The sequence below is a fragment of the Gallinula chloropus genome (genome assembly GCF_964237585.1).
Source record: "Gallinula chloropus genome assembly, chromosome: 2".
NCBI lineage: Eukaryota > Metazoa > Chordata > Aves > Gruiformes > Rallidae > Gallinula > Gallinula chloropus.
Genome location: NC_140086.1, coordinates 42,441,801 through 42,458,101, shown reverse-complemented (window position 1 = coordinate 42,458,101; position 16,301 = coordinate 42,441,801). Strand labels below are relative to the sequence as shown.

The following is a 16,301-nucleotide window of genomic DNA, read 5'->3' as shown; positions in this document are numbered from 1 at the left end:
TGCTTTTGACAGTATTTATGACAATGAACAAATCAGGCTGCCTTTGATGACTTAAATAGATTAGACTGCTTCATTCACTGGAAGGAAGGCTTTCCAACAATTTATTAACTTTCACAAATCTTTTCAGAGCACTCTTCAATGTAGCACCTTACTTCTTCAAGTGTCATAGCTATAAATTGTTTTTGCATCATCTCTAAAATCTTGTTTTCTTTCAGTTAACTCATGAAAGCATTAAAAAGCATAAGCTTATTAACTAGCCTCACCACAATGAAATTGCTTGAAAATACTCTCTGTTTATAGATGCATTTGAAGACTTACCAGTTAGACTTTTTATTGTCTCATTATCAGACAGGTTGATCTCCACAGAGAATTATTTGAATATTGGATTAGAATGTTTTAATCAACATATTACATAATTCTATATGTTACTAAAGTTGAAAAAAATCACATCCATCCTATTTTCTTTGCCTGCTAAACCAGAACTTGGACTGTTATTAAATCAGTCCAAAGATCAGGCTGCATCAGATGGGTTTGAATTTGTCCAAAGTGATGTCTGTCTTTGGGTTGTATTTTTGTTGTTGGTTTTGTTTGTTGGTTGGGGTTTTTTATTTCTATTTTGTAATATAATATGTGTTTTCAGATTTGGATGTGGATGATGACGTTGGTCTCTGTAGCAGCCCTTCTGCACTTTATTAAATGCATTTTACATGAAGTCTGCTTGAAATGTCTTTTACAAGTTAGTTAAATGGTCATAGCTGCTGATTATTATAATGTGCCACTATTCTTTCTTACTCCTGTTGCTGTTCTATGCATACAAATCCTGTTTCAAAAAGATTCCGTTCCAGCTATACTAAGGAAATTAACATAAGGTCAGTTCAGGGCAAATATTATTAGGGGGTTTTTTTACTACCCCTATTCTTTCATTTATTCTTCACTAATCTTGTTGAAGATGGATGAACCATGATAATTGTAGGTTATCAGAAACCTCTAATTATGCATTCACTGTAATCTAAATTAATTGAATTTTTCATGTAAAGTTTTTCAATGAATTTCTGCACAAGAATTTAACAGAAAACAAAAACATGCTTGGAAAATACATGTGAATTTAGGAGGAAATTCAGGCTTGGCTTTTTAGCTGTATAGAAAACCCTATTTTTAAAGAAGCATTTCTGCAGAACAGAGATTACAAGACATTGAGGTCACAATCAGATGCATTGGTCATTCTTCCACTGAGCTGGGCCAAGACAGTAGTGCTGCCAGTGTTTGTCATCACATCTGCTTACCACCCTTTGATTTTACCCTTAACGTCTACTGACACGGTGACATGCACTCAGTGTGTTCATATATTTATTTCATTTAAGCAATTCCCACTGCTAATAATTTTGGCTTTTCCACTTGGTCTGTCTTGCTAAAATGTGGAGAAAAGATGGTTGTGTGATTATGCTGGCACAGCCAAAAAGGTGATAATTGCCCTCTAAGAGAAGGTAGTGGTGTGGCAAGCATTTGGGACAGAGTAGAGGAGTTCAGTTCAGCACAACTGGAAGAGCCCATGGGACCACAGTCTGAAGAGGGACAGCAAAAGTTATTTTTCTCTTTTTTCTCCTTTTACAGGAATGTTCAGAAAATGTCTCTCATTTGGGCTCAGAGTTCCATGGGCTTTTATTTTGCCTCCCAGTGCTAGCTAAAACTCTTTTCAGTGGAGTTTCTTCAGATTATCAAGTGAGATCAAAATAATCAGGCAGGAAATCAATAGGTTTACTAAGCTTAATAGAAAAGGTCCTTTATCTAGACACTCTAACTCCTTTTCCAATAAAAGCCTATTAAAATGATAGTAACATTAGCAGTATGAGAAATCACTTGTGCATACAGGTTGATGAAATTAAGCATATGGTGTGTCTTGACTTGCCATTTTCAGTTCCGCTGGGAATATCGTCATTAAGCAACCATCAAGTCTCAATACTGAGCCTATAAAATGATTGGCATTTATAAAGGTAAATATTGCTTAGTGACTGTTCAGATGCTTCTTCTGTTACAAGAGCTATTGCAACTGCTACACCAGTGACATATTGCCAGGACTAACACTAAGTACTGAATAAATTCGAAATGGGTCACAGATTCAAAGGAAATGCTCAAAACATGGGTCACAGGATAAAAAGAAACATTTGAAGAAAATTCAAAAAGGAGTTTTATACCCTAAACTTTAAATAGTAAGGGTTGTTGGTATGATTGTTTTTACGGATCTTTTCCGTGATTATTTTTTTCTCCAAGAAATAAGAAAAATGTCAATTCTGGTTTTGCTAAGGGAGCTCTTTCGGGTCACAGAGGATACATGGCTCTCACATTGTCAGTCTTAGTTGCTCTGTCTTGGAGAATATGTTTTTTTCTCCAGACAGTGTTAAGACAATGTAATGGGCTGGCTGTACATGCACACAAATTGTTTTAATACTATTCTGAGAAAATTCAATATAAGCTCTGCTGAATTAGACAATATGTATTATTATCAATACTTAAGGTGACTTTTCTCCATTCAAACCTAATTTGCTAGTAGTAACTAAAAAACAATTAACATTTTCCCCGAGGGAACATGGAAAAGAGAAGTTTTATATTCTGTGCAATTACCTATCTTCTGTGTGTTTTCTCCCCCTATATTTCTCTTTTCTGCAGAAGAATTAAAGCTTTTGTAATTTAAAAAAATTCCCCATTTGTAAATGAAATAAGTGATGGAATATCATGTGACACACAAGACCTGTCAACAACTCAAATATTTCCCATGTTTTATAAATAATCCATGGTCTGAAATAAATCAACAAAAATATGAACTAAATTCTTGTTAATAATTAAATTTCTTAAAATTATGATGAAATATATGTCATAACCTGTCCATTTGCAGACAGTTTAGAAGGAGAAAAGTGGATTAAAATTGGTGAAAAATTTGTCTCTATCAAATCATTAATCTAGCTGTAACAATTGTAGTTGCTGCTCTTTCTCTATTCTTTTCTGGTCTCTTGACTGCGATAAAGCTCATTAGACCACATGGATTTTCAAATGTACACATAAAGAGACAATGTAATCTTGCCTGTGAAGTGAGTTTACTCCAGTTGTCACAATTCCTCGTCTAGTTAATCATTTTTCAACTTGCAGTTTATTAGCTGGCTGAATAGTCTGCAAATTTGACCATGGATTTCTGAGATTTTTACATGTTCCGAAACGGGCCCGTTAAAACTGCACATCAGCAAATGACAAAGTAGTGTGTCTAATGCAAACCAAACATCAAAGTTTTCACAAATGTTTATTCAGCCAAAATATACCTTTTTTCAGAGGAAAAAGGATTTGGAAAACCTTTCATGCATTTCCTATATATACAAACTTTCTGTTACCTGCGGCTGTATTAGCGAGTTTATGAATAACCCATAGTATAACGCTGCACCTGAGTTATTAAGAGCTTTCAGAATCACTCACACTAGGGAAAAATGGTGTACACATACTTCTGTTAATGTTGTGTGAAGATTTTCTAGCTTAATAGAGTTTATTAACTGTCAAGCTCAGTGCAAGCCACCTTCTTCTGGAGATAGTACAAGTCTAGAATTCTGCAGAGTATAGTCTGTATTTTTCACATTGTCATTAAATTAGTCAACCTCTGAGAAAGTCTTTTATCTTAAAAATACAACTGTATGAATAAGCATTCTAGTCTGACAAAAGCTCCTTCATATGTTTCAAATAAATAACACATTAATATAAACATAACGATTTGCAAGGGCAAGCAGGAAATTTAAAACACATTTTCACATTTTGGGGTCTTAAAATATTTATTTACTAACAGTGACAGAGAACTGTACACTTCTTACTTGAGTTTATCGAGTGTTTTTCACCCGTCTTCTAGCCGTGTGCATTTTTAGTACATTTTATTTTGTAAGTGTAACCAGCCATTCTATGTTTATTCAAGGATGATGCCATAAATTTACCAATCCATTTAAAGATAGAATAAAGTGATGATCAGCCTCATATCACAATTAAAGCAAATTAAGAGTTCAGATTAATGGTACTCAATCATCAAATTAGTCCACTTGGTAATGAAATATAATTGTGGTATTGACACTAAACATTACTTTTTTAACTTAACTATGGCAAATTTGAAGAGGAATCTCTTTTCCTGCAGTCCTGCACTCCATCTAGAATTTCAGCCCTTCCAATGTATTTGCTCTTCTGCTGAAGGACATCATCATCCTGAGAACCTTCATTTCCTGAATGTACTTTTGCTTGTCTAAATTTATGAAGCAGCCAATGACCTTGAGGAAGTATAGCTATTCAAGTACCTTTTTAACACTTTTTCCTTAAAATTTTTCTCAGCTTGCTGTTCTCATTTTCTCTTTTCACACGAAAGCACAGGGGTGACAGTGCAGATGTGATGGTTAGGTAATGCACTACAGCATTTTTTGAATTAACACTACCTTTCAGTCTAGAAGAAGCGATAGAGTAATTCAATGGCAGGTTGGTGGTTATTTTCAGAAATCTGTTAAAGATTTAGTTCACACACACACACACATTCAAATGTGCATATATTAATGAAAAAAGAGAAAGAAAAGTTAAAGGCAACCCACAAAGACCAGAGCTGAAGAAAAAATGTTGAAATTTTTCTGTTTCCAGAATTTTTTAAAAATAAATCATCATATATTGTCTGCAACTTGGAGCCCAATATTTTAATTCATTGCGGATCTCATGAATTTTCAAGCTGGTGTGTTGGGTGTACCTTGGCTGGATGCCAGGCACTGAGCAAGCTACTCTATCACACAGCAGGACAAGGGGGACGAGGGACAAAATACGATGGAAAAACCCCCTTGTGCATCAAGATAAAAGCAGTTTAATAAAGCAAAGGCAAAAGGTTGTTCATGGAAGCAAAGGAAAGCCAAAAGATTTATTCTCTACTTCCCATCAGCAGCCAATGTCCTGCCATTTTCCAGGAAGCAGGGCTTCAGTAGGTGTAGTGGCTACTCAGGAAGGCAAACATAAATAACAAATTCCGCTCCCTCACCCCCCCCCCCTCCCCCCCCCCCCCCCGCAACTCCCCCACCCCCTTTCTTTTAGCTCTTATTGCTTAGCATATATGCTTTGGTATGGGATATCCCTTTGCTCAGCTGGGGGCTGCTGTTCTGGATGTGTCCCCTCCCAAGATCTTGCCCACCCCCAGCCTATGGGTGAGAGGACTGTTGGAGAGACAGCCTCAATGTGTGCCAGCGATGCTCGGCAGTGGCCACCATACCGCTGTGGTACCAACACCTCACTGGCTACCGACACACAGCACAGCACCCAGAGGGCTGCTGTGGAGAAAAGCAACTCCATCTCAGCTGGACCCAATACAGCTAGTCAGTCTGGTCTTGATGACACAAATCTTTCATCAGTTCTTCAGCTGGAAAACCTGCCCAGGGAACACATAAACCTGTGGCTGATGAAGCAAGAGAAATGGTTTTCTCTGTTTCATGTCTGCCTAATCCTTTGAATAAGGATTGCTGCCTTCTTGCTCTGGCTCAGCAACTTCAAAGTGGATTACATTTAGAAGACTTCTCAGAACTCAAATGGTTTTGATCATTATTGAAATCCAGACCCCTCAAAACCATCTTTATATCTCTAAATCATGCAGGAAGTTCCATCACAAATTGCAATAGATTTTACCAGTTATCATTCTGATAGAAATGAGATGATCATTCATAAATCTATAAAGCAAAACAGGTGGAAGGTCTCCATGCCAAGAAATTAATCTGTTTTCCAGCTGAGAATGTAGGTGTAAGACCCACTAAAAGCCAAAATCACATATTGTGTGAATGTTTAATGTCTGACATCTGACCCTTTTCTTTATGATTTTACTTCAATGTTCCTAACATTTAAAAAATATTGTGGACTTTTTAATGTATAGAGAATATTTGAAATAGCTTAAATGTAAGTTTATATAATATTTTCCCCTCTTAATTTGATTATATTAAAACTAATCCTACATGTACTAGTTTAAATCTGGGACTGGGTTTATTATTCTTTCCTAAGAGAATAAAATTCCATTCTATGATGTTCACTTCTGCTCTTCACATTCCCTGTATTTTGTCCCTCAAAAGGGAGACATAGAGGTTTATTTTGTTGAGAGCAAGAGATGTGTAAAATGATATCCTTCTAAATCATTAAATGTGAAATCTGGGAAGGAGAATCTCTCAGGAAGTTAGCACGACCAACTGATCGGTCTGTGCTGAGAAACTGAGCTATTATCAGTAAATTGCAGAACCACAAAGAGAATACATCTTAATGCAAAACTTCTGCATCTTTAAAAATGTCATCTCTGATAGTTATTGAATTAGTGAAAAAAAAAATTCCTGATTTTCCTCTTACATTTGTATTTAAAAATGCACTTTTTTTTGACAGTTCTATTTCCATATGTATTTTTGATTCTAAATTTTCAGGTGGATGTTTTTCAAGTGGAAGCAGTAGATCTTGGGACTCTACAAGGGGTGGTGGTTGAAAAAGGGAAAGGCTCTGACTGGTTTCTGGAGAAGATTATTGTGAAAGATTCAGCAGCTGCAGAGACAGAAACGTTGTTTATGGCTCAAACATGGCTAAAAGACAGACGCGGTGGAAAAAGATCTGCCTCAGTAGCTCTGAAAGCCACAGGTCAATATTATCTTCAAACTATCATTTGCTAAGAAATTTATCCCAAACTGAAGAATGCAGCTATGTGATTTGCTTCTGTAAACAAGTTATAGTTTAAAATATTCTGGTAGGCCACTGTCATTACACAGGGAATTAGTGTGTCTGAACAGTGTTGTTTTTTAGTACAATTTAATAACGTTATTTGCCAGAGGATCATTTCTGCTTTGTTACTCCAGATTTACAGTGGCATAAATGGCAACAAATTGCTGCCTCTCCAAGTCTTTATGTCTACTTTGCCACTTGCATACAATTTTTTTAAGTTTCTAATCCTTCTGGCTACTTTCCAGGCACGACAAAAGTGAGGTAAATAGTAAGGCAAAGTACATTTTAAGCAGTGGAGAAAGTGGCTCTGTTGCATTCAAGAAGACTGTTTTACATTAGTTACCCCATACTGTTTGGATAGCTTTTGCCAGAAACTGAAGATACTTTTGGCCAGTACTGTGCGAGTAATCAGTCCATAGAGTAGAAGTTTTGACCCCCACTGTCTGCGACTGCACTCTCTGTCAAGACAAGAAGGGTATGTGCATCCTCCCTCCCTGTGCTGTAGTTTATATACAAACACAATCTGGTGTGCAAGCCAGGAGGGAACCACTGCACAGCCCAACCAGATCAGTAGGCCAGCATGTACTTTTAAGACTGATGTATTTCCATTGATCCTGCCCCTATGGGAAGTAAATACATGATGAGTCCTTAGATTACAGAAAATATTCTAGTTCTTTTCCTCCTAACACCCAGGGTATATCTACTTCCCGTGTTGGCACTGGCAAGTTGGTGCTTGTCCAGCAATAACCTACTGAGAACAAGCAGAATTCCAGTGCAATCCATTTCCTCTGCTTTATCATCTCTAACTTTTGCTTATCTGAAACCTGGAAGGAAGAGGAAGAAGATGTTATTGTCCAAAAGAAAATATTTCCAGCTTGTAGGTTGTTGGGATTTTTTTAAAATAAAGTATAGGAATATTTAGTGTAGGTTATATAACTTACTTTTATAATATTAATTAGAATGTTTCTGTTACCAGAATGCATTGATTTTGTAGAAGGAGATAGTGTCCCTGTAAGTGTTTTTATGCAATAATTGGCAAATCCAAACTTGGTTGGCATCACAAAAGGCTTTCCATCTTTGGTTCAGGCCTGTCTCTAATGTTTACAAGTGGCTTTGGTCTCTATAAAATCCCACTGAAATCAATGAGAGCTGTTATCAGTGGGAGGAACATCAGCCCCCAAAATGGGCATTAAAACCATCCAATTAGTTCTGATTCAGCCAGGACATAAATTGCATAAATGAAACAGAGATGCTTTAAAATGAAAACTACTTGAATCTTCATGTTACAACCATTTAATAGCAAAGAGCTAGCTCTAGAGTCAGTTCGTTAAATAGGATGATATGAAGGACATGATGCCTAAGTAGAAAATCACATTGTACAATTCCTAGTTAAATCTTTAATCTAAATGATATAATACTCAGTCAATTTCTTCACTAAAGATGAATACAGGCATTTATTATCATTTAGACACTGTTCTACAAAAGTATTAATTTGGTCTTCAATCTTTTTTTAATTAGAAATCCAGGAGAGGAGGAGCACTTCTGCCTGGCCTTTAGGAAAAGAGGAAATGAATTCAGGTATAGCTTCTGCCATTACATTGACTATTTTATTCATCAATTCTGAAAGAATAATGTGAGAACATTTTCATCACAATACTTCATTACACTCACTAGTAGTGACAATATTTTCCCCTCTGTAATAGTAAGAAATGGTAATATATTTTGGGAGTTGATCAGCACCCAGATTAAGTGCTTAGATATTAACGCTCCCCACGCAGACTAATAGATGTATTACGAATGTAATCTCAAGTCACTTGGCTAACACAGGAAAACAGAAGCACCTTTAATCTATTTTCCTTTTTATTTTCTTTATTTTATTTGTTCAGAAGGCAGATGGAGGATATATTTCACAAAACATCAAGAAGAAACAAAACCAGACTTCGAAAAGTTGTCAGAAAATATATCCAAGTTGGTTATGGTTTTTTACGGAAGCAACGGCAAGTCAAATCCAGTTTCCATGGAAAACAAAGTGGAACATCAGGCTAAGAACCAAATAACATATGATGTAAAAGAATATATAAATTTGTCTATATTTATATTTTCTTTGTATTTCCTTTTAAAGATAAATAATTGTTTAGTGCTATAAATATTGCAGATATTACTGTTTAAGTATTCAAGAGAAGCAGAAATGAAATTTTAAGTTGCACACCAGATTTATTTTTTCATTTTTGGTTTTCTGAAGTTCATGATGATCAAGTTGGGGCTTTTTGGTCAACAAATAGCCATAGTTAATAATGCATATCAATTTAAATGTCATTAAGTATTCACATTTAGAAATCAGTGCAGTATCTAATCTGAATTTGATAGAATAATTGCAATGAATGCCCCTGGAGTATAAAGCTAATGTTTCCATAAATGCTTACAGTCAATTTGGTTCTGCTGCCTTTGAACTCAGTGGGACATTTAGTATGAAGACTGATGCAAATGGGGCTAGGTCCGTGCTGACCCCTTTAGGGAAAACTTCCCCTGTTCCTGTAAATTAGCTATGCCTATATTTATATATCTCTGGATGGTAACTCATTGTTTTGTTGCTTCCTAGATACATTTACCATCTGATCTGGGAACGCTTTATAAAGTAAGACTTGGTCTCCCGAGTTTGGAAAACAGCGTATCCCAGTTGTCTCTTCGTCACTTTAAAATGCAGAACACATCAACCCTGGATACCTTTAGTCTTACCATAAATAAAACACTTCCTCTTTCTCTTAATGGAGACAGATGGATTGAATTCCCTGTAGAGTGGCCATTAAAAGAAGCACTTTCTGGTAGGTATAAATCTACTTTAAAGCAGTAGAGTGGTCCAGGAGGTTAACACATCCTAACATTACAATTTAAACCTTTATCAAAACAGAAAATTTTATTGTCTGTACTTAATGATTTATAAAGTCTGGATAAGAATTTAAAATGTATGAGGGAAAATACTATGCACTCAGCTTAATTTCTATACCATAAAGTGGGAAATGCAATATTCATTTGATTACACAGACCCATTATTGCATACTTTAAAGAACATTTTATAAGAAACATCCTTTTCTTGCAATGTTATATTTCTACTCTCCTCTGTTTAGCCATTAGCTGCTCATATTACTGATATTAACAACATGATTTTTTATAGCTCTTTTACTATTAAGTGATTTTTTTTGTTTGCACATTCTAAAGATGTTCAAAACTACGTATAAACATCAACTTTATTATCTTTATACACTCCAAATATATATGGCTGATATAATACCACCTCAACAATTGTCTTGCATGTCAGTTTTGTTAAACAAAATGTAAGAAACTCTTTCACCTAAAATCCACCATATATTTCATACTTTTCTATGAGTATGCCTTAGTGAATGCCACCATATGACAGAACAATTCTTAATTTAATAAACAGACCAAATAATCATACTTAATATTCAAATATTTTCTGCCTGAGTTTTATGCAGAAAACAAATGAGTTACCTGGGTAAAGAATTAAGTCAGTTCATCCAAAGTGAGCTGAAGTAGATGTTAAACAAAGTACCACAATATGCTTTGGATTGGAATTTATGGCCCAGTTTCAGTGAGTGTCAAAATGTAAACAGGCAAGTAATCTCAGTAGAATTAACAAGGCCTGAGGGGGGGGGGGTTTGCATGTTTTGACTGCAATTGAAAATTTAAAGTTTGTATTTAGGCTTTAGATTTTATATCGCTTAGTAGTAGTATTTTCACTTGAAGACTTGCATTGTATGGGTACAGAACAGGGCTCAATGGCTTTCATCTCCTATTCACAAGGTTGGAGCAAAGAGGACCTTCAGGTTAACATAAAGGACACAAGCGTACCCCTTGAAAGAGACTGTTCACTCTTGCATGCAGAAGTATTTCGAGTACTTGTACAAGCATACGGAAATAGTGAGAGAAAGGTGCAGCATAGGTGATAAACATGCAGGGAGGCTGGAACCCTCCTAACCTTGGTTATGACTGGCTCTGTCAATGGCCTCCTGAAAAAGAACACTTCCACACTCTTTTTGATTTTGTTTTCTTTTTGTTTGGGATTTCTTTCATGTGTTATATTTTTCCTCCTTGTAATGAGATCAAGAGATTAAAAAACATCACAAAAAATAATAGGTATTATATTATGAGTTTGGGTAAAAGGACAAAAAACCAAAATATCTCATCTCTGTTGCATTTATTATTTCTTTCCACATGTGTTTTAGAAGTCTTCAAGGAGAGATTTGTAACCACAGGAAAGAACTAGGATAGTTAAAAAACATATCCCCCCACATCTTTGCCATTTTATGTCCAAAAGACCTTTAAGCAGCTCCACAGCAGGTGGCACACAGGGAGTTCAAATTGATCCTTTCCACACAAACTTATTTGCAATTTATTGTGCAAAACAGATTTGCTTTTCTGTCAGCTTTCTGAATCTAATTTATCTTCTCCTTGGTTTTCTTTTTCTCAGCTAAAATCAAAACCAGTATTCTATTAATTGGAATGAGAAGCAGCTGATCATAATCACTTTAACCAGAAACCTTGTGCAGTTAAATTTCAGATACTGCTCTGTCGTTCATAGAGTGCCTTAGTATTTCTTAGTTACCCTTACCTTTTTTTTTCTTTTTTATTTTGTATTTGGGATTGTGATGAAGTATATGCTAAAGGCTAATTGAAATCATCAAAAAACAGTTGATAAAATACCATGCAGACCCTTGAGATCTGGCTGTGCACACATGTGCCTTTGGGTGTGTTAATGGGGAGAGGCCTCCAGCTGAGTATAAACATAAATAGTTTCTCTTCACTGTACCTTCCTTTGAAATGCTTACACCTCGGGAATCCTCAGGGATGAAACAATGCACTTGCTCTCTCCCTCTCTTTCACATAGAGGGCTGTACAGAAGGTGAATTTTGAACTGCTGGAGTTTTTAAGGAAAAACAATTATTGAATAGTGGAAAGGCGAAATAAAATATAATCATTTACTTTCAAATTGTTATTTCCACAAAGCTAACAGAGAGCCATAATTCACAGCGTGACTGTGAAATAATTCAAATTTTATAAAATTAATGGAGTTTTAACATTCATGTATGTTATCCTTTTTTAGGTAACTTGTTTTCAGAGATTTCTATCATCTTTCCTCTCCACAACCTATTCAGTACATTACAGAGACAAAAGCTTACTTGCCCGCATTTGCCCTGATTCCACTTTAACAAAGACCACCATTTAAGGTTTTTAGCCCTCTTCTCTTGCCCACATTTGTCTCCTGCAATTTCCCTGCTTTGTACATAGTACTCTGTGGTTTCTGTCCACTGCATAGTCTCACCCAAAGTTCATTCATCTCTAATTGGCTACAGTACCGTGATAAGAGAACAGATCTTACTTGCCTTGGCCAGACTCACCTGGAGCCTCCCACCATGATGGGCATAGGATGTCTATTCAAGATCATATCTGACCTACATCGGACATGCATCTATCTCTAGTCCTCTGTCTGCCCCTGTCTTCTGGATGGATCTTGGACCTAGCTTTATTTTCAGTCCTGTCTCTGTCCCTTTCTCCTGCTGCTCTTCCTTGACTACCAGGATGGATCACAGATCTTTTTCGTTGATGGCTGCATCCAGCACTGTTGACAGCTCTTCCTGCCACATGCAAATGCTGCAGGACTGTTATCTGGTCAGGGAGGGCACTGCTTGCTTTGGGGTGGTGCTCAACTCCTGTTGTGTCCACTCCTTGTGGGGCATGCCCACTCTTGTTGCTCTCTGACATAGTGATCCAAGAAACAAGCCTTCCAACTGCAATCCTTTCACTCTTGTTTTGGGCTGGTCCAGCCTCACATCTCAAGTTTCAGGTCTGGGAGACTGTGGCAAAAACAGAGGTCAAGTAAAACAAAAAGAGAATGTTCTGAAAATCAGTTATAGCCCAAAATAGCATTGCACAGGTTTTTTTGTTCTGTATAGTGACCCACTCACTGCATTGCATCCTGGACCAAATATATTGTTTCCTTGACTGATTCTTCATCTTGGTTGTAACACCACCCATCATATTCCACATAGTCTTTGTATTCAATCTTTTCTATGTTACCATGCCATGATTTGTTGTTTCTTAGGCAGCATCAGTTTTTTATTTCATTTTAACCCACTTAGGGTTTTACTCATTTTTACCTCCATAAGTAAAACTAGATACATTTTTGGCAGTGTGAATTTTTTTCCATGCACCTGCTCAGCTACAGTAGGCATGCAATAAGGGGCTGTTCTCTTTCTCCTGTTGCTGATGTTGGGGAAACAGGCAAGACCCATAGAACAAAGTTGGTTCTCACACCAAACTCAGTATTTCAGATAATCATTAGATCTGAAAGCTGATAATAGCAGCTTGTTATCTGCTTTACCTGGACTTTGTCTTCTGGACTTTCAAAGGATGCAGATAATCTCTTTATACACACAGTCTTGTATGGGATAAGTATCTGACTGAGCTAAGCTCTGAGCCACATTCTACAGAATTCTCCTGCAAGGTCAGGATTCATCCCCCTCTACTAGAGTGTCTACAGGAATAAAAAGGGTAGATGATTAGAAGAGGTAAATATTCAGAACTGTCACATCATTTAGTTCTATGAGTAAAATGTAAACAAATATAAGCAGATGCTCTGTGTATGCATTTACTTTTAAATGTGTTCAGGTGTTGTCAACTTGTCTTCAATTAAATAACTAAACCATTGCATAAATCACAAACAGCACAAACTCGCTGATGATGACTTCAGTTGAGATAGACCTGTCTTCCTGAGCTCCATCTATAGCCAGTGGATGTGTTCCATCACAGTGAAGTTCAAAGCAGCAGCTTTGAACTGAGCAGCTTAGATGCCCTGAATCACAGGCAAGGAGCTTCTCCATCTCTTAGATGATGAAGTCTGAAGGATTAATCTCTCTCGCTAAAGTTAGTCATTGTAAAGATCATCAAAGCCATTGATGGGTCTAAGGCTTACTAGGATCTCATCTATTAGGCCTTTGTCATTAAGAAGAAAAAGGCAATTGACTGAAATAATTTTTCCATAATATGCTACTGCTACAAACAACATAAAACATTGGCATGCTTTTGGCTTATTTAGTGCAGACTTGTCAGCATCACCCGTGTTTATAGTTAGAGGACAAAATTAAGGGAAAAAATATTTAAAGAATGAATTTTGCTATCATTTTCAAGTGTTTGAATTTTTAATTGCATCTGACTGCACATTGCTATGTTGTCAAATAGCTGTGCAAGGTTGTGGCACAGTCTTAACAAGATCTTTTTTTCCTTGCTATTGCAGTGGTTACATATCATCTAACAGTATTTTCTAGAAACATTTTGAGTGAGAGAAATTTGTTACATATGACTGTGTGTATATATGGTACTCATGGTGACACAGGAGACAGATCCCTTCTCTGGTCATTGCAGAATGTTCAGCAGGGACAGGAAAACGAGGTACTCTGTCTTAAAATATTTGAAAATGTATTCTTTGATCCATTCTTGCACTTTCTATACATTATTTTTAATTATGTGCTTAAATGATACAGTTTCATGGAATGAATCACAGAATGATAGGGGTCGGAAGAGACCTTTGAAGATGATCTAGTCCAACCTCCCTGATAGAGCAGGATCACCCAGAGCAGACTGCACAGGACAATGTCCAGGCGGGTTTTGAATATCTCCAGAGATGGAGACCCCACAACCTCTCTGGGAAGTCTGTCCCAGTGCTTTCCCACCTTCACAATACAGAAGTTCCTCCTCATGTTTCAGTGGAACTTCCTGTCTTTAAGTTTGTGCCCATTGCCTCTTGCCCTTTCACTGGGCACCACTGAAAAAAGACTGACCCCATCCTCCTGACACCCACCCCTCAGGTATTCATAAGCATTAATAAGATCCCCCCTCAGTCTTCTCCTGTCTAGGCTAAAAGTCCCAAGTCTCTCAGCCTCTCTTCATAAGAGAAGTCCCCTAATCATCATAAGTTCTAGTCCCCTAATCATCTTTGTAGCTCTTTTTTGCACCCTCTCTAGTAGCACCCTGTCCTTCTTGAACCAGGGAGCCCAGGACTACACACAAAGATAAGTAATCTTTTCTAATAAGGAATTTGTTTAAGGTGGTAATACTGAATAATATTATTTTAGTCATTTCTAGTTACCATGGATGCTGTTGAATTGGGAAAACTGGACAAAGTTGTTCTTTTGATCAGCAGTAAAACAGGTAAAGTACTTTTGCTGCTTGCTGAAGTCAGTGATGTGAATCACACAGCTAGCCTCTTGTTAAAGGCAATGAAATCACTGCCAGAGTTAAATCCAGTTATATTCCTTTGGCTCTTTTTGCTAAAAGGTAATATTTTACAAAGCAAAATCCTGCATCTTTATACATTAAAATCCAAAGGCTATATCATTATTTCATCATGAAAGTAAACTATTCCTTTCCATACAAGAGAGAAAATCAGAAAATTAAGATAAACAACTATATTCTGCAATTAATATGTGATCTACTAATAAGTGACCTAGGAGAATAATTATAGGTCACGTAAGAAGCTGGCGTTGGGTAATTGCCCTTCTGTGATTCAGCTATTTTCATTGTTTTCCCCACCTGCTCTGCTTTCTCCCTGCAACGTTTATAGAGGGGGGGTTACCCCTATTAGATAATTAGCAGTTTTGTCAGGGGATTTTGTTAAAATAGTCATAACTTTAACGTCTCTTTGCCTCATCTGTAGGATGACCATCGTCGTACTAAGGAATATTCAAAGAATCACTTGTAAAGTTTTTGAAGTCCTTTAATGAAATTTGCTATATAATTGCAAATTGTTACTTACTGTGTGTTACAGTTTAGCATTTTCAGAGAGTTTTCTAGGAAAACGAGGGTTCTCTGTTTGCACTTTATCCCCATCTTTTTTTGTTTGCTCCTTATAATAACCTTTCAGACTCACCACACAATTTCAACCAAATCTGTAAAATGTGTATAGATGTAAAGGCCTTTGGGTAGTAAATGTGTATGTACCTTTTGACTGATCAAGACATCCTGCCCCTCAGCACAGTTCGTTTGGCCACAGGTTTTCAGTAGGGGCACAAAATGGACCTTCAGTTAGTACAGAGAGAAAGGGAAGGTGAGGGACAGCCCTGCCATGCTGCTGTTGGGGAGCACAGCTTGCAGCCCACTACTTTTACTTCCCAGACCTTGGTTTGTGTCGGTTAACTAATGCTGTCTGACTGACATTGGTTGAATATGGCAATTGGATGTTGCCAAAGGGCACCACAGAGAGCATGACAGGCAAGATTTTTCTGGTCAGGTTTGAATACATGATTCACAAAGGAGACTTCAGGGCTCATTTGCTCTGTGTGTGTTATGAAGAGAGGACTGCACAGGTGTGTAATATATTTCTTCCAAAGGAATTACTTAGATGATAAAGCACTTTAGATGAGTAAGGGTGTCCATATTGTATCTAGACTAGCTTGGACAGAGGGTAATTTGGATCAAGACTTTGAACCAAAAATCCCCAACCACAAAAGCTCTTTAGCGTATAAAGTCATATGCACTCTGCAGGACTGTCAGCCCAGACA

General features: G+C 36.9%; 1 protein-coding gene across 1 annotated transcript in view; it reads left to right on the top strand.

The window, feature by feature from the left end:
* RP1 (RP1 axonemal microtubule associated) overlaps nt 1–16,301 on the top strand; it is a gene marked incomplete at both ends in the record, with an annotated part of 177,366 nt that overhangs the window by 151,531 nt on the left and 9,534 nt on the right. Inside the window, 5 exons of the mRNA XM_084260605.1 lie at nt 6,441–6,648; nt 8,248–8,307; nt 8,616–8,794; nt 9,329–9,551; nt 14,887–14,952. Coding sequence (XP_084116731.1) covers nt 6,441–6,648; nt 8,248–8,307; nt 8,616–8,794; nt 9,329–9,551; nt 14,887–14,952 — 736 coding nt within the window. The remainder of the gene's footprint in view (nt 1–6,440; nt 6,649–8,247; nt 8,308–8,615; nt 8,795–9,328; nt 9,552–14,886; nt 14,953–16,301) is intronic.